The sequence below is a fragment of the Thermochaetoides thermophila genome (assembly GCF_000221225.1).
Source record: "Thermochaetoides thermophila DSM 1495 unplaced genomic scaffold scf7180000011818, whole genome shotgun sequence".
Lineage (NCBI taxonomy): Eukaryota > Fungi > Ascomycota > Sordariomycetes > Sordariales > Chaetomiaceae > Thermochaetoides > Thermochaetoides thermophila.
Genome location: NW_006383034.1, coordinates 807793 through 832211, shown reverse-complemented (window position 1 = coordinate 832211; position 24419 = coordinate 807793). Strand labels below are relative to the sequence as shown.

Genomic DNA, 24419 nt, shown 5'->3' with positions numbered 1-24419 from the left:
CACTGTATGAATCCGATGAGGTTGACTGTATCACCTACGGAAACTTACTGACAAGAAAACAGTGCGAAGTTGCCCTGTTCGTCCACGACAGGCGCTAAGCCATATGTATTATGCTGTAAACAACCTCTATCTCTGCTGGGTTAGCACTACTCGATGCACTGTTTAAAATACAACCTTGCATGCACAGTGCCTGTAATACGTGCAGGGTCTTTCGGCACAAGGCGTTCGGGTGCACCTGGGCGCATCGAAGCCTTCTCGAATCACTCAGCTGGACTGGGCGGGCACAACTAAGACTTGGAATTGGACTCTTCGCCACGACGGGGGCCAGCCTTAGAGGGTCATCACTGCGAGCTGTTTGGGTAGTCGGTACAAGGGGTTGGGTAAACAGAATGAAAAGAAAAAAATGCATCTGACTTTCGAGACAAAGGAGAGCCGGGAAAGGCATGATTCTGGAACGGCTTTTGCTATCATCAGGACCCTGATACAAGCGCTGTCTCAAAAGCCGCCATGACGTAAGCGCGGCTCTCGAGGAACCCCAATTGATGGGCATCTGAGAAGGCGCCATGATAAAGATGGCATCCAAAAACTGTCGGGCGACATTTACCGGTTTCTTGGTGCTATCAAATCCATTGCATCATAATGCCAGCACCAGAACCCAGGCGCTCCAAGCAAAAATGGGTATAAGAAAGGGCTTGCGATCATCTGTTGACGAAACTGAAAACGCGCAAGCGGCGCAACAAACTCCCCAATTATGTATATGTATACAGCAACAAGCCGACGAAGATCGGCGACAAATGGTACAAGTCGCAAGTCGTGCAATATATAAAAACCCTATGATAACAAGGCGAACCCTTTGAAAAAACCCTTGTCCGTCCCTGAGCCGCCTAAGTAACCCTATGCAGAGCCATAATCCCCAACGCCATGCTGTTCCATTCCCATCCCATAAAGCATCCCAGCATGAAATAAAACCCTATTATGATCTTTGCGGTGCGTTCCTAGTCTTCTTCACCTTCGGCATCGGCTTCCCCCATCACCACATCCGTTGGTACTTCCTTGGCCTTTCCTTTCCCCTTTCCTCTGGGAGTCTTTGAACCCGCGGCAACAGACCCGTTCAGTTGGTCCGAGACTGCAGTACTCTGTACCTGCACCGTATCCCGTACTTCACCGCTCTCTCCGACTGCAGTGGCCTCTTCTTCCTTTTGCTTCTCAGCAGCTTCTTTTTTCGCCGCAGCTAGTGCAGCGAGTCTGTTTCTCTCAGCTATCCAAGCTGGAGGGAAACCAGGTCCACTGTCTGCGTTGCCATAATCGCTCTTCTTAGTGCCCTTAGGCCAACGACCCGGTCCGCGCCCAGTCCCACCTGGTCTGCGCTTGCTACTATTGCTACCGCTCGTACGGGGCCTGGATGTCGTGGAGCGGCGCGAGCCCGCAGTCAAACGTCTGGACCGGGGGCGAGACGTGCTGCTGCCTGCGGACCGAACTGTGGGTGGGCGAGGGATAACAACGGAGCGAGATCGATCAGCGGAGCGACGGCCTGGAACAGGTGGAACGGGCTCGAAGCGAGTTGGCGGGATGTCTTTGTACTTGAGCATCCAGTCGTCGCCTTCTGAATCTTTAGAATCCGGACCAGAATTGAATTTCTGATCATCTGGAGCGTCATCAGCGCCATCACTCTCAGAAGGCTTGGGATCACCTTTGACAGCACTATGCATTGCGTCCTTCTCAGCAGACTGAAGAATAGTGGTGTTAAAGTTGATCTTGATGTCTGGAGGGGGATCCTCGCGGCGAGTGGGGGAATTTGATCCATTGATCAACGGGTCTTCTACCGGTGGATCTGGCTTGATCTCCTCGTCATCGTCTCGGGCGGCGATGGCGCTGAGAGTAGGCGCTAATTCGAAGTTCAAAGAGTTGCTTCTGCCCATAACGTAGGGCGTCCATGTCAAGGCGTTTGGGTTGAGCTTCACGTATCCCTTGGCCTCCCACTTTTCGACATATTCTCGACAATACTGCAAGTCGACGCGAAGCGCATAGAGCTGTGTCTGGGGGTCTTTGACAAGAGCCCTCAGACCTTCCAACGCTGAGATCACATCATCCGGCGTCATGCCGGTGTCTTCAGATATCTGCTTGATGCTAAGCCCCATCTTCCCAGATTTCTCTTCCGAGAAATGCTCGAGGAGATAGCGGCACATAACAAGCCGCCAATAGTTACGATAAGAAACCAGGCCCATGTCCGAGAGAGGCTTTTCAGGCGAGCCTGTCTTCTTCTCAACCCTGGTCAAGAGGTAAGAGAAATCGATCAGAAGGTTGCCATAGCCCTTTCGCTGGTGGATGGGCAATGTGAGAATGCACGAGACGTTATTTTGGCTACTGGCTCGCTTTTCCTTTGAGAAATAACCGACAAAGTGGTAGCCCAGCTCGTCGTATTCGCAAAGCACGTAGAAGAGGAAGGGCTCTACATCGTAGTAGAGAGTCTTGGAGCCCAAAAAGAGCTTAGCCAGCAAGCAAAGATTTTGACAGTAAACCGGATTCTTGCGACCGTCGACCTCGAAAACGGAAACGGAACCATGCCGATAGATCTCATCTCCTGGAGGGTGTTTGGCCGGGCACTTGAGCTTGTGCCGCCAAGCGACGTAGTCCGAGTTCATGTACTTGAGGCAGAATTCGCAGATGTAGAGGACGCGATTCCTACTGTACTCCTCTGGGTATGGAGCAGCGTACCATGTGTCGATCTCCCAACCACCGAACTCTATGCACTCAATCTGGCTCGCTGGCCCAGACGCTTTCTTGGATTTCTTGGGAGGGAGCTCCATTTCTGCCTGCATTTTGAGGACCCTCTCTCGCCATTCCTCTTCTGCCTTTTGCTTGGCTTCGTCAAAGCGCCGCCGGTCTTCGTTAGTGGGCATCGTTTTCGAGGTATCAGCCTCAGCTTCGCTTAAGATTCCTCCATACGGCTTGCCCTTCATTTCGTCTGTCTCCTTGTCGAAGAAAGAGTAGAATGGTTGGGAATAAGCGGTAGGAGTGAAAGGGGTTGTGATAGGAGCTACCGGAAGAGCTGCAATCCTCCTCGAATCGTTTCTGGAAGTCCTGCGTCGAGACGATCTGCCCGTAGAACGTTTCCGCGAGCCCCTCGGCTTCCTTGACAAAATCTGACGTAACTCAGAAGAGTTCACTCGGAACTTGACGATCAGGCTTCCGCGGGTGTTTTTGATGATAGATGCAGGAGCGTTCGCGATTTTTATACGCAGAGACCTTGAGACAGGTCGGGATGAATCATCCTGGTTAGTAGCACCTTCATCATTGCTCTGCCCATCTGTAGTGGCTTTCCGCCGTTTTCGGAGCGTCATAACTCCATCATCTGCCTCGGTTGAAGATGTCTTGCGTTTTCTGAGCACACGAGACCCGTCCATTGGATCCTCATCAAGGACAAGCTGGTTGAATACGGAATGAGAATCAGGCTTAATAATTCCCTTTTGAGATGGCAGCAGGTCGCACGCCAACTTGGGCACGCTTGTCCGTCTGGAGGATGACGGATTTGGTTCAGCCGCACTGTCCATTGCGGTAGTAGCCTCATTCTCCTCCACAGCAGCATCCGAATCAGAGTCCATGCCAGCACACTTGGGGCATCGCCAATTTCCAGGGCCTAATCACATTAGCAGATGGCCATAGGCCAGTTGTAGATAGTTGAGTCATACCTTGCTCGCTGGTAATAGCTTCATTTTCACGAGCGCACTGTTGGTGGGCTGTAGTTTGGCTATGTTAGATAATCTCACCAACACACATTCCAGCGGGACAATGCACCAACCATTATCCCCACACCTCGTGCAAGCCAGGTAGACCTCAAACTCCTCACTGGGATCGTGATCCTCATCCTGCTTGCAGAAGATACACAGCCCGGTGGTATCTGCGGATTCGTCATCATCACCATCGTCGTGGTCAGCCTCGTGCCATTCCTCGTCACCGTCAGAATCGTCGTCACTTCCGCTTGCCGAACTCGCGGATTCTGAGCGGCTATCTTCATCCTCTGTCTCTCCCGGCCGAAACTTGACTGCGCCAACACCTTCATCGTCGTCATCCTCAGCACTGTGACGGCTAGTAACTCTGCTGGCTAATCTGCGCTGCGGAAGACGACGTCGCTGGATTACCTCGTCATCCTCTTCGCCTTCAGCGTCTTCCTCAAATGAATCGTCATCATCGTCATCGTCCTCTTCTTCATCTTCCTCCTCTTCGGAGTTGCTATTGCCACTGTCCTCTTCTTCCGACTCACTCTGCTCATCCTCGTCATAGTCTTGTCTCTGTTCCTCTGCTGTATCCATGTCTATGTCACCCTCGGCATCAAACTCTCCATCGTGGACAACAATGTGACTGTGGGAGGCATACGAGCCGTCGTCGCCCACAGCTACAACTCCATCGGAGATATGCTGGATCATCTCGGCGTCGCGCATGACGCTGCGCTGCAGCTGTTCCTCCATAAGCTGTGCGTCAGCCATGGCTGTGTTTTCTGTCGCCAAAACGACCCTCAATCGCGTGGATTGTCGTTGCGCAATGTCAGGGCCGTCTTGTCAAGGCTCGGAGACGCAAACACGGCGCATACTAGGTAGGTAGGTGTTCAAGCAGCAACAAGTCGTGATCCATGCCCTGAAGAGCTGTTGTATGCTGACTAATGCCACTGCGATCCTGCGCCAATACCGCCAAACGGGCGGGTGTGCGTCTGGATGCAGGCGCAGAACAAACGCGGCTGCGAAGGAGCGCGATTCTCCAGAATCAACGACGCGCGGAAGAAGGCACCGAGAAGGGATGCATCAATGAATAATGGCTCTATTTAGACGCTATGTCGTCGCAAACGCGTCAAAACGGTAGCGATCGGTTAAAATTTCAGTGGAGTGGTTCAAAAACAACAAAATTGCTTTCGGTTGAAGTTCTTTGGAGAGTCGCAACCTCTAGGCTTCAGCATCGCGGGTTGCGCCTGTCGTGCGTTGTGATGCAAAGCTTAGTCATCACCCCTTATATGCGACCGCATCCAGACAACTGCTTGGTCTGTGCGTGAGTGTCCCACTTCAGGCTTGAGGCCAGAGCGTGATGCCTTAGGCAAATCATTAAGCTTCCCATTCGTCAATCCAGACGAGGCCATTTACGCAACATCGAGGGGTGCGGCCCGCGCAAGACTCTCTCGCCCCAGGTCAAGCAAGTGTTCGTGTACGGCTCCAGTCCCCATTTTTCTACTTATTCTTCCAAACTGACTTTGGAAAGCTAGGACGACCCGACCGCCACAATGCCGGTTCCCTTCGAGACTCTGATTCCTTATGGAATCATCATTGCCGTAAGCTCCCGTAGCTTCCTACCAGACGACCTACACCTGCTGATGAGGGTCTTAGATGTTCGGCGTCACAGGTGCTGGCATGGCCAAGGTCCGGCATATGTTCAACGGCGACAAAAGGCACAGATGGTCCGTTGATCAGTGGGACAAAGTGGGTAGCTCATGATGTCCACTCCTTTCTGTTTATTGCTAACGTTTTTGCAGCAAAGTATGACCACCTGACCGATGACAATGGCGATTTCAGATAGAGACTCGACAAGCTGACCTTTCACACTACTCGTACAGTGATGGAACGTGATAGGAGACTCACTGGACACCTACGAGGACAAACAGACAATCCGATAGCACCGCCTGGATTTGAATTTAATAACCCGTGGAAGGTATGGGCTGCTCTAGTTTACAAAATCAGAAGCTTGAACTCACACAATCCAGGTTGAAAAAAGATTTTCATAAAGATGCCTCAGCATGGCGGTCATGACGCGGAAGGGTGTATGGTCTTTGAAGACTACGTACGGAGTACCGCTCCTCGATCCCCGATGAGACTCCAGTAACTCAGTCCAGATGATACCTCAAACGTACAAATTACTCAATTTGTATCTGCGCGCGGTTCTTGTTCAAACCTTCGAGAAGCATGCATGCCTGACAAATATCTTGACTCGACATGTAGCCACAACGCTTGCAGTTTCCAAGTACCTGCCGCGTACCACCCTTGACCATGCCATTCCTCGTTCTTAGGGGAAGTTCCCGCTGTTGACCGCTCTCCTTCGCTATGGATTTTGCGACATCGTCTTCGAGAGAAGCATGTTCCTCATTCTCCCTTAATTGCTTGTCCATCGCGGCCATTTCGTTTCCCGGCGTGCTACCGTTCTGTGAACCACATCCGCCAACGTCATCTTCTGTCGGTCCCATAAAAGCGGTTATTTGTCCGTCGCAGGCACAGGAGGAAGAGTCCCCCGGAACAAGCCTTGCCATGTCCTCGCCACTGCGTACGATGTCTAGAATGGCACTTGGCCGAACCTTCTCCAGCTGTTTAATCAGGCCCCGAGCACTGCCACGAAACGCCTCTGGACTGTAGATACACTCGGTGCTGAAGTAGTCGAGCTTCTTGTGATGAGCATAGAGGACAATCTCTTTTTCATACGAGTATTTCAGGGGTTTGCTTCTCTTGACATCCGAGCGGCTGTCTCCTGTCACGATGCTAGTGCTTCGTGCAAGCCGCGCCAAGTCACCCCGAAGCAGATTCATCAAGACTGTTTCTGCTACGTCATCAGCATTATGACCCGTTACGACGTGCTTGATGCCCAGCATCTTCGCCCCACGATCGAGTGCTTGGCGTCGAAAGACACCACAATAGGTGCAATTATTCTTCTTCCCGATTGTCTCTACCACCTGGTCCATCGTCCAACCATACAACTCCTCATAGCTGACAATCTTAAGAGGCATGTCGTATTGCACGGAATTGCGCTTCACCGTCTCGAGCGAGTCATCGCGGTAGCCTTTGATGCCCTCGTCTATACTCAAAAGGACTAACTTAAGGCCGTAATTGTGCCGCTCATTGAGGGTCTTGAGAACCGAGGCTAGCACTGTCGAATCCTTTCCCCCAGAGGCTCCTATTGCGACTTTCTCTCCGGGATAGAACAGCTTTGACGATACAATGGTATGGTGGACTTCGTCCTCAAAAACCTGGATGAAGCATGCCTTGCAGAGTTTTGCATGATTCTTTGGCCGTTTGATAATTGCCCTCTCCGTCTTACACTTGCTGCAAGGAGAAGGGGCCATATTGGGTTTAGATGGGTATGCTCCGTAGGAGGTGAGCCTCGTCCTGATATTGTTGAACTCGCACAAATTTAATAAGGCCGTTTTCGTGATCAGTTATTCGTCGTGTGGCCCGCGCAGTTCTTGAAGGTTTGGCGGAAACAGCGATTGAAATGAAGCCATTTGGGTTGGCTTGTAGACTCTCAGCTTGACACTTCCGTGACAGCCGTCAAGAGCGCCAAGCCGGCGGGGCACACTTGCTGCGCACAGGGTCGGTACGTACCCTTAAGGATGGCCAATCAGTTCAAAGATCTCCGCCATACCCTACAGTTGGTCCGAGCGCCTGCAAATCCACAACCCTCTTTTTACTCGCGCCGCAACACCAATTTTCAAACTTTTAGAATTCTTCTCGACAAACAAGCTCCGGCCCTGAGCAGAACCGCCCAACGACAAGATGGTAAGCACCTGATCGACTACGATGTTCTATCAATTCATTCTTGGATGCAAGAGCATCTTGTGATGCTTTCTTGCTATCTGCGCCCTAGCGACCCTTCGTGGTCTGCTTGGGTGCATTAAGTCATTCCGCCTGCTGGTTGCAAAACCGCACAGGTGATGGCTGGCTGGAGCTGGTTTGTGATGTGCGGAAACGCCATCCAGGCAGCTCACTAGAGTTCAGAAGACTACCAGTCAATGGAAAACATTTGCTGATGTCTTCTTCTCAATGACAGCCTCCGAAGTCCGGTAAGAAGGTCGCCCCGGCCCCCTTCCCTCAGGGGAAGGCTGGTGCCAAGAAGGCTCCCAAGGTCAGTCTCACATCCTCTATCCAGCACTTCCTGCTCGTTTTCCTGTGTGCTGACAATGTTACAGAACCCGCTCCTTGAGAAGCGGCCCCGCAACTTCGGCATTGGCCAAGATATCCAGCCCAAGCGCAACCTGTCGCGCATGGTTAAGTGGCCGGAGTATATCCGCCTCCAGCGCCAGAAGAAAATTTTGCGCATGCGTCTGAAGGTTCCTCCTGCGATTGCCCAGTTCCAGTATACTCTGGACAAGAATCTGGCTGCTCAGGCTTTCAAGCTCCTCAATAAGTACCGCCCTGAGACCAAGCAGGAGAAGAAGGAGCGTCTCCTGCGCGAGGCCACGGCCATCAAGGAGGGCAAGAAGAAGGAGGACGTCAGCAAGAAGCCGTACACTGTCAAGTACGGTCTGAACCACGTCGTCGGCCTGATTGAGAACAAGAAGGCCTCCCTCGTCCTCATCGCCAACGATGTCGACCCCATTGAGCTGGTTGTCTTCCTGCCGGCTCTCTGCCGCAAGATGGGCATTCCTTACGCCATCATCAAGGGCAAGGCCCGCCTCGGCACTCTGGTCCACAAAAAGGTGAGCATCCATTGTTGCATAGACTAGGTTATAGTCAAGTCTGACACATTGCTAGACTGCTGCCGTTGTTGCCATCACTGAGGTCCGCTCTGAGGACAAGAACGAGCTTGCCAAGCTCATCTCGGCTGTCAAGGAAGGCTACCTCGAGAAGGTCGAGGATACCCGCAAGCGCTGGGGTGGTGGTATCATGGGCTTCAAGGCCCAGAAGCGCGAGGAGAAGCGTAAGAAGTCTCTTGAGACCGCCATCAAGGTCTAAATCTGATGCTTGCAATGGTTGGGACGGGTTGGTTGTTCTTGCGAATGGCGTACGGGAATACCAAAACCAGCTCAGGGTAAAATAAACAGCTTGCCCCCGCCACGTGTGGGCGTCGTCGATACACTTGTTTGTTTTTTTGGGTTTTGGGTCGGGACAAAGCAATGATGAATGCCATGATACCCCAAAAACATGTCAAAAAGCCATGCGGTGTGACCATGCTGGCATAAAACCCTGCGTTCGATTCAACGCCGATATGTCACTTCCATTGACTGCGGGCAGCGCATCGCCCCGGTTCAGGCCGACCAAAGTGTGACGGACTTTTAAGACAGACTGGGGCAGGAAGACGGTTTACGTATGTGGTGGCGTCGGGGATGAGACGTCAGAGGCCAGCTTCATGAGTTTGGGGCGGGCGTCATGCAACAGTGCTGAAAGATCGACAGCCCAAGCTGTGAAATATGGGATTTCAAGCGACCAGGCTGATAGGCATTTACAATCTCACAATCTCGATCAAGAGATATCGATTATCTCTGACGTTTCCACAACGCCTTAATGAACCGATGACCATCAGACACTAAACATGTTTCACTTGACCGATAGGTTGGAATGGAGTTGCCCTTGACTTCAAAGACAGATATCGCGTACTGGATCGTGAGAGACAAACTACTAGCAAGCGAACCCAAGTAAATCGATCCATCCCTTATCACCTGTCTTCCTACATCAAACAGGTAGGAGGTGTAATGTAAAAGTGTAACATCCAGGCCACGTAGCTCATATCGATCCCGGTGTTCCGAGGCAGTGGAGGGATGCATTTATATCGGTGGATCTGGGGGAGCTTCTTGTTTGTAAATGCCAACAACCAACGTCAAGCATTATTTGGCAGCGTCATCCTTCAAGATGTTCATGGTCCAAAAAATGGAATGGTGGTTTGACCTCCACTGTTGGTTCAGGCCAATGCACTTCAACATTTCTCTGAAGCTTATCGCGGCCAGTCGGCCTGCGGAAGCCTGCTTTTCATCACACAGAGAGACTTGCTGAAAGCGTGATCGACCAATCCCCCGGAATGCCATAACAGAGGATCCGTGGGGCATGCTCTTCAGGACCAGCGAACGAGCTAGCGGGAGACTCGGAAGCCGGCTCATGTCTTCAACACCTCTTCGCCCGCTGAATCACACTGCCGACTAGGTGCGCTTTTCCTATCTTGCCATTGGCGCGGTCGTGCTCTCATCGGTTGACGGCGGCTCTTGCCTGCCTGTCCCCTTTTTTGCGTTTGCGCATTTGCGGGCGTGACCCCCGCGCCCCATCTCTATCCTCCATTCGCAGGGTTCCGGGCCCCGCTTCGTTTCTCACCGCTGACTTGACAGCCCAGCTGCCCGGCCGCATCTGCCCCTCCCTCCGAGCCCCTCCATCACCCGTCATCCCGCGGGCAGGAAAGCTTGACTGGACCTCTAGCCTACAGCACTAGCGCGATGTGGGCGGCGAAGAGGAGGAGGATTGGGATGTTGTGAGCTGCACTGCCGATCCTGCTAGAAACTTAGGCTCAGACAGGCGACCGGGACTGGGGTTTGCCAGCGTCCCAATGATCTCTATCTGACGAGTCTGACCAACCTACACTGCACAGCACACATTACACTGCGCATGCCCACCATCCTAGACTGCACTACATATGTACGTCTTCGGTGACACGCCTCCGATCAGAGTTCGTGTCGCCCTTAGTCCGTTGCCAGAAGCTCCCTACACCACTCTACACAGCAGGAAGCGCTGATCTGGATACCTTTTGCAGGTGGGTGATGCGGGCACGTCGGGAGCGTAGGCGGGGTGCAGCTCGTGCCGTTTCACTAAAGTTCAACCCCCGGACTCTCAGACAGCCGCGACTGGACAGCCTGAACAGGGGTTTGTACCCCCCCGGTCAAGCGCTTGGCTGCTAGTCATCAGCCAAGTACACTATTGTATGGAGCAACGTACAATAGTTGGAGCCAGATGGGGGATACGGATACTACCCTCCTCCGCTTGAGCCGGCATCGCGGAGATAGAGGAGGAGGGGAACGTAGGTCACATCGTAGCAGTGATGTACACAGGTAGATGCCGGCGTCATTAGTGTGAGATATATCCAGAAGCATGGGCGCCGACATGCGGCATGGGGAATCACTAGGACGTGTTTGCGCCGCTGCGTCGGACTGTCCGTTGGGGGAGGGTGGCATCCGGGAATGGGACTGGAAGACGGGTGAAATGAGACAGAAGGGGAAGGCAACAAGGGGAAAAAGTAAGCCCATGGACGGAACTGTTGCGGTTGGGAGCATAAGGAGCATGGGAGGTGTGCAGCATGCGTGATCACTTGTTTGGTATTGAATGGGCATGTGCTTCATATCAGTGAACCCGGTGAGCTGGGGAAGACGATCCGGGGGAGCTGGTACTTATTAGACCCGGCGGCATCCCTTCCTCCCACAGCATAGAGCGTTGGTGTATATTATCTTAGTCTGGTAGCCTCGCTGTTATTTATCATCCCCATCTCTCCAGATCTGACCACCTCACAGGTGCTGTCTCTCCACGTATCCCCAGGTGTTACGCTACTGCTGTGATTGGACTTGCCAGCCTTCCCGTCCTCGACAACACAGTTGTGTACGGAGCCAAACGCAGCCAGACGCAGCGCTCTGCACTCTGCATTCTGCTGCCCAGAGTAGATTGTCAGATTGTCCGAGATAACACGCAATCCCAGACACGGAACACAGCCAGACACAACGCTCCGTTCCGCACCTTCCGTCTGCTCATCATTCTCATCTGTATATTTCCACCTGCGCTTTCCCGAAGCTTCCTTCGTCGCGAGGTCGCGTGGGAAGCGCCCAAGGCCGTTGGACCGCTTTGATAAGGCCCCTTGCCCCGATCTCATTTCCTGGCTTGCCGAACAGCAAGATAGGGGGTCAGAAAAAGGAAAGAGGGAAGAAGGGGGAAAGAACAGCACTAGAACGGAGATCGATCAAATATCGATCGCATAAGGTGACAAGACACGCGCATCGAATCCTTCTCGGCGTTTCTTCCGACAGCCAGCGCAGCGCGGTCGTCCGAACAAGGCACACCAACGTAACGCCGTTTAGCCAGTTCAGGGCGAATTGCACCACTTGCACCACTCCCTTCGACACACTAGGTTACTGCAACCTGTGGACGGGCTGCTGACACTGACGCCGCAGCGTTACCGTACACGCGAGCGAGACGGACTGACGGACGGCCGGAAAGCAAGAAATAGGGGAGGGGTGTGCAGGTGTGTACGAACTCGAGCCTGAACCTGTTTGAGAGTCTGCTCGTGAAAATCGCGCGTCGCGATTTATCTGCCCTGCGAGCCTGGGGGATTAAATATCAGCGAGCCATCGCAATCGCATTTACAGCGCTGCAACCTGATTCCCAGTCTCTTACATCCCGTTTTTGTCGAATTTCCAACATCGCTTTTTCTTCTTTTTTGTTGAGAGCCAAGATGCTGGCGCATGGTGAGTGGTCACTTGGCAACGGACTTGCCTTTTTTAGCCAAGTCCCTCCCTTCCCCCTCGTCCGTCCTGTCCCAGAAACATTCACCCTGTCCTGCTGACCGGCTTTCACCATCAATAGAGGATAGCTTTCTGTATGCCTTGAGCTCCAACAACGCTTGGGCAAGCTATAAGGCGCACCAAAATCCAGAGTTCTTCCATAAGCTCGCAAGTGGGCAGGCCCCTGAGATCCGTAAGTAGTCCCCATCGCAACCGACTTACACCAATGAAACGGGCTCCACTCCATGCCGTGTTGCCCGTAACTGTCCCCTCCTTAGTTCCTTTCTTATCCCTTATCGATCAATTTCAACATCATGGATCAACATCAGCGTTTTTAACACGATGGTTCAACAGTCTGGCTCGGCTGCTCGGACTCGCGCTGCCCCGAGACTACAATCCTGGGACTGCAGCCCGGCGATGTGTTCGTGCATCGCAATATCGCCAACATCGTCTCGCCGACCGACATTAACACCTCAGCTGTGATCGACTATGCCGTCGGCCATCTCAAGGTGAAGCACATCGTGCTCTGCGGGCACACCAACTGCGGTGGTGCAATGGCTGCCCTGAGCGACAAGCGCGTCGGTGGTGTGCTGGACACATGGCTCCTGCCGCTCAAGACGGTGCGCCTTGCTCACCTCGAGGAGCTGAACGCCATCGAGGACCTCAAGGCCCGGGCTGCCCGTATTGCCGAGCTCAATGTCGAGGCTGGCATCAAGGTGTTGATGTGCAACCCCGTCGTGCAGGAGGCGATTAAGGAGCGTGGAATGCAGGTGCACGGGTGCATCTTTGATCTCGCAAGCGGCAAGATCCGCGATCTTGGTATCGGCACTGGCGGCAAGGTGGTGCTGGGTGCCCATCATGATGAAGTCGTCAGGGGGAAGCATGCGCAGTTAGTGTTCACCAATGGGAACGCCGCCATGGCAGTCAAGTCATGACATTTTTGGACGGAGTTAACGGTTCCAAGGTTAAGGCGGTTCTTTGGTTTATTTGTCATATGCGTCTGGGTTCTGTCTTGTTTATATCGCGTCTGGCGCCGGCTCTGGTAGCGTAGGGTGGTTTATCTCTCATGGATGTGGGTGGCAGGGTAGTCTCATGTGAATCGGATCATTTGTGTGAACTCACGAAGCGGACGTCACGCTTTGTGAGCTGGGTTTCTTGTACGAATCATCATGGTGTCGAGAAGGGGAAGCCTCTGTTCTCGACGCAGGCGTCCAGGGAGAAGATACCTAAGGTTTTATAGATTTCCAGGATTTTTGTCCCTTCCTGAACTGAAGTGAGAACCTCCAAGGCAACTTACCGTGAAGAGTGGCGGGTGGCGGGGATGAGTGCTGGCTTGGCGCATGCCCGAGACCCGTTTCTATGTGAGCGAAAATCGACACCAAGAGACCTGGACCGCAGAAAACCTGATAATGAGAAATCAATTGTTGAAAAGATCGTACAAGATTGCTAGGGACATATGTGATGTCATAAAACTTGAATTGGTTCTTGATCAAACGGTCTTGGGAGCTCAATGGCTGTGGCCATGACGGAGTTCTCTCCTCCCCGCGATGACAACCCCTCCATCGCCGGCCATCACCGGCCTTGGCATCGTCATCAGCTCCACCCGACTCCGACGCCGGCATCGACGGGCTGGCGGGAGTAACAGGAGCCGGCCAGACTCGGACCGGAGATAAGACCTCGGCGGATAACCTAGAGTAAATGTGAATGGCAGAGGTCGATATATATTGAGCCGTTGGCCTTGAAATACCCCATCCCGGTGACCTTCAGAATCTCGCTCAACCCTCTTGCTTTGTTGTGCTGTTTACCTAATAGCACGTTTTCTTACGTATCACCATGACTCTCACCGTGCTCACCGACAGCCAGATCCAGGAGCTCCTCAAGAACCTGACGCGCTCCGAGCTAGAAGGCTTCCAGAAAAACTTAGAATCGGCTCTCCACGAGTACTCCAAAGCCCGCCATGCAGGCCCCAAAGCAGCAACCGCGATCCAGCAGCCCGAGAGAGTCTCCATCTACAACCCCGTAACAGGAGCCACAACGCTATTCATGCCATCTTCCAGTGAGACGGGAAATGCTGTCAAGGGTTAGCCCCAACGCCTCACCTCCCTTCTCTTAGAAACCTGCTACTAACCCCTCTCAAGTCATAACCCTCTCCTCTCCAGGCCCCTCATTCCCCCATAAAAACAACAGCCCAAAACCCACAATCCGCCCAACAGGCGCAGTAACCTTCTTCCGCCCCGACGGCTCCCCTTTAGGCCTCCTCCATGCCAGCGCCCTAACTGCCTTCCGCACGGCGCTTGCCTCACTCTCGGTTATCACCCACCGCCCTGTCTCCCCAACCCATGGCTCTGAAACGCTTGTTGTGTTTGGATGTGGCGAGCAGGCTTATTGGCATGTGCGTCTGACGCTGGTGACGAGAGGGAAGGCAGTAGGGAGGGTTATTTTCGTGGCTAGGAGGAGGAGTGGGGCTGTGGAAGAGGTGGTAAGGAGGTATCAGGGGGAGGGTAGGTGGGTGGGGTGTAGCTTTGAGGTGGTTTCTGCTGAAGATGACGATTATGAGAGAAGATTGGAGAAGGTGTTGAGAGCAGCGGATGTGATTTTCTGTTGTACGCCTTCCACAAAGGAGTTATTTGATGCGGGGATGCTGGATGAGACGAAGAGGCGGTTGGTTGTGGCGATTGGGAGTTATAAGCCCGAGATGAGGGAGATCCCGGGGGAGCTGGTAAGGAGAGCGCTAGTTGATGATGGGGAGAGTCATGCCGGGGTTGTGGTGGTTGATACTGTTGAGGGGGCGATTATGGAGGCAGGTGAGTTGATTGCTGCTGGGGTAAAAGAGGAGCAGCTTGTTGAGTAAGTCATCTGGAAGAATAGTGGTTTCAAAGTTGCTAATGACGTCTTACAGGTTGGGTGAAATCGTGCACCCCAATAGTGTTGGGGTCCTGCAGGATCCAAGAGACCGCAAACAGGATTTAAGGCAATGGCTCCAAGCTGGCAATGTTATTTACAAGAGTGTTGGGTTCGGTCTTATGGACCTGACAGTCGGGACATATCTTATACAGCTTGCAAACGAAAAGGGGGTTGGAACACGTATCGAGGGGTTCTAGACGCGTAACACTAGTTGGTACACATGTTTGTTACGCTAAACGATGGGATCCTCGAAACCTTTGCGTCAGATCCATCATGCCAGTACTTAATGCTTAGCACGCGGCTTCCGCTTCAAAATTCACTTCTGTTGTCTCATACGGCGTTCGGCAGGCCGCGTACTGACATAACATACTTGAGCTCTGACGAGGATATCTGTTTCTCATTGGCTTAATCGTCGATGGCAGTCAATTTTTTTATAAAAAAAACACCTGTTCTTACCAAACACACGTCGAGATCATAACAAGACTACAAATGCGAGAGCCATGGGCCCCACATATCTCACAATTCCATTAACCCTCCATCTCATTACTGAGGTTCCAGCATCCCTTTCCTTTGTGCTCACCCCAGAATCTCAGCTGGTCCCAACGACTCTAGACCATGCCGGCGAGACGCGCCTTATTCTCCGCAACTTGGGTGGCCTGCTCTTAGCAACATGTCTTACATGCGCGGCATTTCTCTACGAAATACATCACAGGGAGACAGCAACAAACATGAAATTGGCAGCACGTTTATGTCTGTGCCTGGGGACCTACCACGTATGGCCTACTTGGAGAGCTTGGGCTAGGATGGGCAAGGGGAGTGGGAAGGAAGTGTTGGGGGGGCCAAAAGTACACTTCACAGTGCATATCGCATGCTTGGTTGCGATGATAGGAGGTGCCGTATGGGAATTGATCACCCAAGGACACGGCAAGGATGATTAAGCTGAAACAGAGGACGATGTGTTCATGGATGGAAAACCAGCCGGCAGAAGGATTACATGTGGATTTACATTTATGGGTATATCCAAGTCCAAAATGCACTCTCCGGCAGGACTTCTTGAGACGCGATGAAGTGGCAACGCAGGGAATCTTAACTGCGGAATAATCGCAAACCCGCCTCCTCCACATCGATGCCCCCCATCTCTTCGTCCGACTCCTCCTCGTCCTCCTTGAGCTCCATCTTCTGCCCAAAGAGTGTGCCAAATAGCCGGTCGATTGCATGTTCCTCCCATGACCGGCGGTCCTCAGGCGCCATGAAGTTTTGCAACTTCTCATGTACCGTGTACCGAAGCTTGCGACCCTTGCTGGCCCGCCGGTCCACATTTTTGCGTGTTTTGGTTTCCTTGAGAGCTGCCCACCGCACTGTGGCAACGCCCTCGCCCGCCAGACCGGTATCCGCGCTGCGCTGCTCAACCAGCTCCTTGAGCAGCAGCTGGTAGAAGTCGGCATCGTCGTAGATGGCCGGATCTTCCTCCACCTTCTTGGCAGCCTGAACCGGCGCACACGACCGTGGTGTGCGGGCCTTCTTGATAAGTCGTTCTGAGCTCATTATTTGCTCGTCCAAAGCCGCAACCAGGGTTTGCCCCTCGGAGTTAACCAGCTTCCGGGTATTGAGCCCGGCGTTGCTCTTCTTCACCTTGTTCGACCACTTATCGAGGACCTTCCGGCGATGAGACATGACAACCTCTTCGACCTCTTCCATGGTCTCCCAGATCTCTTGATTTGCCGTATCAAGTTCGATTTCGCGTTTCCTTTTTTCGCCGACCTTAGTCTGACAGCTCTCTGGCATAAAGTGGTGCCTGACGCTGGCGATCGTATTCCAGAGCTTGATGGCTGCCTCTTCGGCTGCTTGATAGGCTTCGGTACTGTCCTGGCCTTCCGCCTTCTCGACGACGTGAAAGGAGTTCGCAGCGATGAGCGCTTTCTGCAGTCGGATGCGAAGGTTGAGAATGGAGTCGAAAGCCCGCCGTTGCTTCCGGACAGCAAGACCCTTCTCGGCGTCTGCCCTAGCGGCCTGTGACATGGCCTCCGCGATGCTCTTCTCACCCTCAGTGGCTAACCTCCTGAGCTTGGCACGTTCATCATCGCCGTCCTCCTTCTCTGACTGTTCGTTCTCCACATCCTCGCCTTCCTCTTCATCATCTTCATGGCTCTCATTTTCATCGTCCTTGTCCTCAAATCTTTCCTCATCATCTTCGGCGCTCTCACCCTCTTCGACACTCTCCTCTGCTTCATCGTCAAAGAGCCGGACGCCGTCTTCACCCAGCTCAGAGCCCTCTTCGGACCCGTCCATGTCGAAATCCTGACTATCCATCTCCAAATCCTCCTCCAACATATTTTCTTTCTCGTCTTCCGATGCTGACTGCGACGAAGACGACATAAAATCGGCAGCGGTTGGCCGCTTCTTAATACGCCCGTTGGTTTGGACGGGAGCACGGGGCTTTGAGCTGCCACGGAAGACAAAGTTTTTAAGGTTCTCGTCATCGCTTTTTGTGAGAGCATTATCGCTAGAAATTTCGGCATCATCGTCCACATGGTCGGCCTCGAGGTCGGCTTTGTCAGGATCGTCATACTCTTCGCTTCCTGACTCGTCTTCACTTCCTTCCTCTTCTTTGTCTTCATCATCCTCTTCCTCATCGTCATCGTTTTCTTCGTCTTCTTCCTCGCTGCTGGCTTCTAATTGAGCCCTGCTAACGCGTGTTCCGCGGTACTCGGGCCCCAATGCGAGAGGTTCTTTCTGGCGTAGTTTGCTCTTGCTACACAGGAGTTAGGGACAAAGGTCTGGAACATATTGTTTCACATCAACGTACCCAACCTCAACGTAGTGTTCAGTTCCCGCTAAATCATCTCCAGACTCCTCGCTGCCACTTTCTTCACTTTGGTCTGGGGCTTCGTTCTCGATATCGAAGTCTGAGATTGCTTCGATTAGCAAGGGCATTTAACCGCAGAATTGAACCTAAGCGCACCCTTAGCTGGTTTCGCCTCAAACTCGGCAAAAAGCCGAGCGCGCCTGTTGCGTGTCGTCGACATGGCGAGCAATAATTTGATGGTTGATGGTTGCCGCGATTGAAGCAACGGAACAATCTTGAGCCCGGCTCCTCACATGAATTTTTCAGCGACTCGAGCGCCTGAAATTTTGGCGGTGACAGCCGGCAGAACTTGGCGCTGCAGGTGAGAGTGGATCCATGATGGGGCAAAGTTCCGGGCACGACAGGGGTCCACGGGAATCGTCTCTTTGATTCAACCATTACCCTCACCAAGCCCAGAGCTCAACTTGAATGGTGAACGTCATGCATAGTGAGAGACTGACCATGTAAATACAGAAACTACTGGGGAAGATAGATTGAATGATATTTATACGACTAAATAGAATCCATCATGAGAACCCCAACCCTGCGCCGTTTTCTGCATAGCTCGCGCATGCTGCGCGGTCATGAGAATCCTCTTGTGAGCCATCTCAGAATCAGTTCAAACCTAAATAGCATCTAACCAAAAAACAGGGGCTCCCACAAACTCAAGGCTTGCCACAAAAGGGTAGCATTCCTCGTTTCCAACGTGGCCTACCTCAAAAAAGACCCATCAATGGCGTCTCCCACATCGTCGCCGTCTCCTCAGCCAAGGGTGGTGTAGGCAAGAGCACCATCGCCGGTGCGTCTTATTCTCACCCTCTTCTGACACTCCTTGTCCTCACCTAACATAAGCCTTTCTTCCACAGCCAACCTCTCCCTGGCCCTCGCCCGCCTCGGCCTACGCGCCGGCATCCTCGACACCGACATCTTCGGCCCTTCCATCCCGACACTCTTCGACCTCACCTCCCACACACCCCACCTCTCCCCCCAGAACCAGCTCATCCCCCTCACCAATTACGGCGTTAAGACCATGTCCATCGGGTACCTCACGCCAGACGAGTCCGCTCCAGTCGTCTGGCGCGGGCCCATGCTGCTCAAAGCCATCCAGCAGCTCCTCCATGAAGTCGACTGGGCCGGAGCCGGCGGGCTGGATATACTGGTTCTCGATTTGCCGCCAGGGACTGGCGACATCCAGCTGAGTATTGCACAGCAAGTACCAGTGGACGGGGCCGTTATCGTGTCGACACCGCATGTGTTGGCAGTGAAGGATGCTGTTAAGGGAGTGGGGATGTTTGAGAAGGTTGGTGTACCTGTGCTGGGGTTAGTGCGGAATATGGGCGTCTTTAAGTGCCCTTGTTGTGGAGGGGAGACAGAAGTATTTGGTGGTAACGACAAGGTTGATCAGATGTGTCAAGAGAAGGGGATCCAGCTGCTCGGGGATGTGCCGCTGCATCCTAACATCGGCGAGGATGGAAGTCGGGGCAAGCCGACTGTGGCTGCGGAGCCGGAATCAGAGAGGGCGAAGGTATTTATGGAGGTTGCAAGAAAGGTGGCCGCGAAGGTAGGGTTGAGGGTATGACGAAGCTCGTGTCCTCAACAGGACGTTGATTGATCGTGTTGCTGTTTTGAAGCTTTCCTTTTATGTGGATTTGCATCTCATAGAGTATCTGGGCCTTGGTTTCAGATATAAAAGGATGGGTAGGAAGTAAAGACCGAAAATAAAATATCACTCGAAGAGAATTTGTCAAATAGTTGCTAAAAGTGAGAGGAACAACTCAAAACTTCGATGGATTTCCTTGTTGAGATTACAAAGCGTCTAGAAGTGTGTAACTATGGGGGTATCTTGATACTATTATGGCCAAGCAATCTCTCGAGGCTTTGGCTAATCCACGCCTGAGGGCAAAAGCTCGGAGAACTGAAAATACACAACTGGGTCGAGACCCAGAACGTTAGCCTTCATCTGGTACAACAGGGGTAACGAAGGGAGGAAAAAGAGGTAACCGATCATTGTAAACCGAAACTCCAACCCGTGATGTAGTCCATTCCCTCTTATGAGCCGAACGCCAGTCGTATTTATTTCGTCCGTTTTGAAGTGATGGCCGACTGCCGTGATGCTTTGGGCTATGGCAGTGTGTCTGAAAAGCAGAGACCCAAGTTAGTCTAGTCCAAGTCGTCACTATGTTGGTAGACATGGCGGGTTCGAGCCGGGTCTTTGCGCATAGGCTGGCCAGAGCCAGTGAAGCCAACTGCAGAAGAGAGTTAGCACATGCCAAGAGAATTCCAGATAGACTTAATGAAGCATACCTTTTCCATTGATTCCCTCAGGAGTGCGGAACATGCTCTCCTTCTTCATTGCTGACTTGGAGATCTTCCCCTTGGCTGTAAACTCTTGCCACTTAGATTTGCTCTTCTCAAGCTCCTTCGTGGCCTTGAGCTTCTTAAATTTCGGTTGCGGCTTGTCGTCCTTGTTCTCAGCCGCTGCTTTTGCCGCTTGGGCATGTGGATAAAGGTCGGCGGCCGCGGAGAGGACAATGCCATTGTTGGAGGATGTTGGGGTAAGCGAGGTAGCACTGGCCGGGGTTGTTGCAGCAGTTAAAGCTGCACCACCGATGGCGCTGGAGCCGCCCGAAACGGGAGTGCCGTCAGCCTTGCGCTTCTGTGCAATCGGCCGGATATCCTTAGCACGGAGCGTCTCGACAGTGTCATAATTCTTGAACTTGACAGTGTAGATGGGTGCCGTGGACGAACCAGTCACCGCAGTGATGCGCGCCGGATAGAAAGCCTTGTCGCCAGACACCCAGCGTGCCATGACATTATCATTGACCTGGTAGGTGATTGTTTCTGGTTCTTTCTCTTCAGAGGCAGCCTTCCTAAAAGTTGGGTGGTTCTCGCGCGACCACTTTGGCTCCTCATGTGGTGGAGATTGGGCCTTCTTAGGCGCGGCTTTCGGCTCATGCTTGGGCTTGAGTTCGGCGAGAGAGTCATCGATGAGCTTAATCATCTGCTCGAGCTCATTCTTGAGTCCAAGAAGCTCAGCGTTATCCGGGTCATCCTTAAGCGAGGTGATAACCAGCTCAAGCTGCGGATTGTGTCAGCCCAGGCCCTCGGAAACTCTTCGTTACGTTAGACACACATACCTGGCTCTCGTATTCCTTGCGATCTGCCTCTAGTTGTGCGGCGCTCATTTTGTGGTGATGGTGGCTGATGGAAGGAACGAAGTTTTGGTGTGGGTTGTCTGGAATCGATAAAAGTTGAGATCTGAAATGACTGGCGGCTTACGACCCGGTGCCTTCGACGCGGGCGCCAAAACGTCAGGGTGGCGTGCCAAGACTTTTCCAAACCGCGTCTAAAGCGCTGCTGACGTGGGGTCTTGGCACTGTGTACGAGCCACATGTAACAAGCAAAGCTTGGGCTGGGCTGTCCCGCTCCTCCGGATCCAAAGCGTCGTCAGTGATTTCGCATGGAACTTTGATGCCGTCGGCAGCCAGTTCTGTCGCTGCTGATGGAATATTCAACTTCCATGCTTGGTCCTACCTGGGGCTTTATTCCATACTTAAAAATCCTCCCCTACACATGTGTTCTCTGGGAATTGCAAATCCTAATGTGTCTTTTGTTTCCTCTCTCTATGCTTATGTGAAAAGGATGTTATCTCCTTGGGATCTTTGCTGGTACATCCAAACAGGTACCTCGGATAGGCTAGCCGAGGGCATTTTCTAAAAGACGCTTGGTTACACTTGGCACATAGAAGCTTGGCCTTGGGCCTTGTTGATGGTCGAAGCATGCAGAATGTTTCCAACTTGTATCCCCTTTTCAATATGGACCTCATTGCTTCTTCAAGCAGACCAGAACCATGGAAATTGTCTTTGAACACATGCTGATTCTCAGGGAAATACATCCCGCGTCCAGTTTTGTAGCCAGCATGATCCACACAACCCGCCAATCAGCATCCACTGTTATCATCGTTCCGTCACCGCTTTAGCGCCGTGCAGCGATTCGATCACCAAGAGGAAGGTCCTTCTTGCCCCAGCGATAACCAAAGACTTGATTCTTTTAAACCTTACCCGATTTGAGAATTCCCTACAACTCTTTCAACCGACCACGACAGTCCTGGCTAGGTGTCCATCTCCATTCAGAACTAATACCATCAATTTCACTTCGGAACTAGCCCTCCTCTCTCTTTCTAACCTGAGGCTTTGGGCCTGGAGACTTATCGATTGGTCGCAACACCAACAGATTTGCTCTATCGAGCGTCGAGGAAGATATTGTCGCCAAACTGCGATCTGTGCTTCCATCCCTCCCATCCTTGAACGCGCACAGCCCTTGCACGATCCTCTCTTCGGCGAATTGGTCTGGAAAGGGCGTCATTGGTCCTGTGAGAGCAAGGCGACCTTCTCGTGACTCAGTCTTCTTGCGCAGGACAAGACAACACTTGTTGAGCATACCCCGAAAGCTGTCCAGTCCAGCGACCGAATACAGCTCAGCTGCTCGATAGGAAAGGCCGCAGGCGTCATACGTTCGAATTACACAAAAAGCCTTTGGACACGGAAGCGGCACAGCACTTGCCTGTCATGGCGAAGGACAGAGACGGCGAGGCGTCGGGCGCCAACCAATCAAAAAAGCCAACCTCAGGTGTCTTGGACAACGGAGACCAACCACCCCAACAACACCTTCCGCACCACCATCACCGCAAAGCCCAAAAGCCTCACATTGTTGGCGGCGGGCCCGGGAGTCGGCTACACGCAAGAGTTCCCTCTTCTAAGGCCCTGCACAAGCACCACGCGCTGGCTTCGACGACCAAACTGACCCGAGCAATCTCTCCAGAGCGAGGAAACGGCGTCGCGCACCACCGGCGCATTTCCTCACAAGACCGGTTACCGGCCAATTCAAAAAAGAACTTGTCGCATACAGCCCTTCGACGCAATCGCTCACAGGTCGAGGTTACAAAACGTACCAAGTCCTCTACGAACTTGCAACGCTCTAATTCCAATTCGGCTGTCCATAAGCTAAAATCCAAGGTCCAATTCAACCTTGGAGACGACGAAGACGACCAAGACGGCGAGGACGAGTGGGTGGACGCGAGCAGTTCTGCGTCCCCATATCTCTCAAGGCGTGGTTCGGCTGTTAATACGGCTCAGACGAACAATTTGACTGTTGGAAGCCAAGACCCATTGCGACGCGACAGCGTCAACAGCGAGCAGACCACATCGAACGAGAACCTCGCGCGCAGCTCAAGCAACCTCAACCAATTACTGACATCAAAAGTATTATCGCGAACCCCCTCTCAGGGTGCCCCTCCAGTCATGTCGACAGCGACTGTTTCCGTCCAGCCGTCGGCACAGCAGCTCTCGTCGCAGGCTTCAAGCCCAGGTCAAGGCCCCTCATACACAAGTACAACTGCTGCTGCTGCCCAATGCCGTCCAGGCAGCAGTGGGAAGGCAGAGCTCACTTCAAGATTTGTTGGAGGGAATAACAGTCAGGAGCAGGGGGCTGGGTCTGGTGCGGCTGAAGAGGCCTTCATGATGGCTGCGAATCGCGGCGGGCTGTCTCGAGCAGCGCTCAATGGCAAGGTTGGCCTTGGTATGCAGAGACGCCAGTCCAGCGGGGCTTTGTCGCAAGGCCGGGGAATGGATGCCCTCAATGCCCGCCAGGGTGGCGCCTCGGACTCGGAAGACGAAGAAGCGGCGCTCCGCCCTAGGCGTGCAGCGGAGTTCATTGTCCCTCGAGACATGAATCGCACTCAGAAGAAATTGAATTTGCAGCGCGCCAGCTCCAGCTTGGAGCCTACCCACCCCCATCCTGGAGTCGGAGTCAGGCCTCCAGGAGTTGGTATGGGCCCCGGTGCGTCTTCTGCTTTCGAGGGTCGAGATCCTCGTGGTAGCAAGTTACTCGAGAGGACAGGAATGGAGTACTTGACCGTTCGTCGCTATCTCAACCCCGTTGCCCTTTCTCTCCATCGAGTTATGCAGTTGCCAGGTCTTGAAAACAGTCGAAGAATCCCGCGTCCTGGCACATCACACTCAGTTCGGGCCTCGGGCTCCGATGTGGACAGCCTGCGCGACCCTAGCATGGCAGACCTGATGTCCGGGCAGTCAAGGACCACCTCTCGGCAGGCAACGCCCCGCAGCCGCGCCGAGTTCTCCCTTGGCGTTGACAGCGCAAGCTCAAGCTACGGTGCTGACAACGACAGGTTACAAGAGCAGGCATCCAGGGCACCCAGCCAGCACCGGCTCAGCGGGTCGAGCCTTGTGGATGGTGTGGAGGACGCTGGCACAATCGCACTGCTTCGCATGATGTGGGATAAGACAATGGACCTGGGGGGCAGCAGCCAGGACTAGAAGCCCAAGCTGTTGTTATCCTGGCCGGAGTCGTTCGAGTCGGAGCTTGAGTCCCAAGAATCTGCGCCTGAAAGTGACGGAGGAGATCCAATACAGGGACCGGTGAGCTTAGACTTGGCCGAGT

At 53.1% G+C, this 24419-nt stretch overlaps 9 protein-coding genes across 9 annotated transcripts; 5 read left to right on the top strand and 4 right to left on the bottom strand.

Moving 5' to 3' along the window:
* Positions 1 to 995: 995 nt before the first annotated feature.
* Positions 996 to 4484, bottom strand: CTHT_0042570 (histone acetyltransferase-like protein; the record flags this gene model as incomplete). Its single annotated transcript, XM_006694595.1, has 3 exons — positions 996 to 3637; positions 3690 to 3737; positions 3800 to 4484. 3 exons carry the CDS (start codon positions 4482 to 4484, stop codon positions 996 to 998), a joined length of 3375 nt encoding a protein of 1124 aa, XP_006694658.1.
* Positions 4485 to 5893: 1409 nt separating this feature from the next.
* On the bottom strand, positions 5894 to 7090 carry CTHT_0042560 (uncharacterized protein; the record flags this gene model as incomplete). The annotated part of the gene is made up of 1 exon (XM_006694594.1): positions 5894 to 7090. One exon carries the CDS (start codon positions 7088 to 7090, stop codon positions 5894 to 5896), a length of 1197 nt encoding a protein of 398 aa, XP_006694657.1.
* A 430-nt stretch (positions 7091 to 7520) lies between these two features.
* Positions 7521 to 8699, top strand: CTHT_0042550 (60S ribosomal protein eL8; the record flags this gene model as incomplete). The annotated part of the gene is made up of 4 exons (XM_006694593.1): positions 7521 to 7523; positions 7795 to 7869; positions 7934 to 8443; positions 8499 to 8699. 4 exons carry the CDS (start codon positions 7521 to 7523, stop codon positions 8697 to 8699), a joined length of 789 nt encoding a protein of 262 aa, XP_006694656.1.
* A 3463-nt stretch (positions 8700 to 12162) lies between these two features.
* Positions 12163 to 13146, top strand: CTHT_0042540 (uncharacterized protein; the record flags this gene model as incomplete). Its single annotated transcript, XM_006694592.1, has 3 exons — positions 12163 to 12175; positions 12294 to 12404; positions 12566 to 13146. 3 exons carry the CDS (start codon positions 12163 to 12165, stop codon positions 13144 to 13146), a joined length of 705 nt encoding a protein of 234 aa, XP_006694655.1.
* An 898-nt stretch (positions 13147 to 14044) lies between these two features.
* Positions 14045 to 15312, top strand: CTHT_0042530 (uncharacterized protein; the record flags this gene model as incomplete). The annotated part of the gene is made up of 3 exons (XM_006694591.1): positions 14045 to 14291; positions 14350 to 15058; positions 15111 to 15312. 3 exons carry the CDS (start codon positions 14045 to 14047, stop codon positions 15310 to 15312), a joined length of 1158 nt encoding a protein of 385 aa, XP_006694654.1.
* Positions 15313 to 16201: 889 nt separating this feature from the next.
* CTHT_0042520 (uncharacterized protein) lies at positions 16202 to 18141 on the bottom strand (the record flags this gene model as incomplete). The annotated part of the gene is made up of 3 exons (XM_006694590.1): positions 16202 to 17867; positions 17922 to 18021; positions 18078 to 18141. 3 exons carry the CDS (start codon positions 18139 to 18141, stop codon positions 16202 to 16204), a joined length of 1830 nt encoding a protein of 609 aa, XP_006694653.1.
* A 348-nt stretch (positions 18142 to 18489) lies between these two features.
* Positions 18490 to 19539, top strand: CTHT_0042510 (putative nucleotide binding protein; the record flags this gene model as incomplete). The annotated part of the gene is made up of 3 exons (XM_006694589.1): positions 18490 to 18558; positions 18612 to 18759; positions 18827 to 19539. 3 exons carry the CDS (start codon positions 18490 to 18492, stop codon positions 19537 to 19539), a joined length of 930 nt encoding a protein of 309 aa, XP_006694652.1.
* Positions 19540 to 20120: 581 nt separating this feature from the next.
* CTHT_0042500 (uncharacterized protein) lies at positions 20121 to 21145 on the bottom strand (the record flags this gene model as incomplete). Its single annotated transcript, XM_006694588.1, has 3 exons — positions 20121 to 20206; positions 20265 to 21039; positions 21098 to 21145. The coding sequence occupies 3 exons, from the start codon at positions 21143 to 21145 to the stop codon at positions 20121 to 20123; spliced, it is 909 nt and encodes a 302-aa protein (XP_006694651.1).
* A 1383-nt stretch (positions 21146 to 22528) lies between these two features.
* On the top strand, positions 22529 to 24295 carry CTHT_0042490 (uncharacterized protein; the record flags this gene model as incomplete). Its single annotated transcript, XM_006694587.1, has 1 exon — positions 22529 to 24295. One exon carries the CDS (start codon positions 22529 to 22531, stop codon positions 24293 to 24295), a length of 1767 nt encoding a protein of 588 aa, XP_006694650.1.
* Between the last annotated feature and the right edge of the window lie 124 nt (positions 24296 to 24419).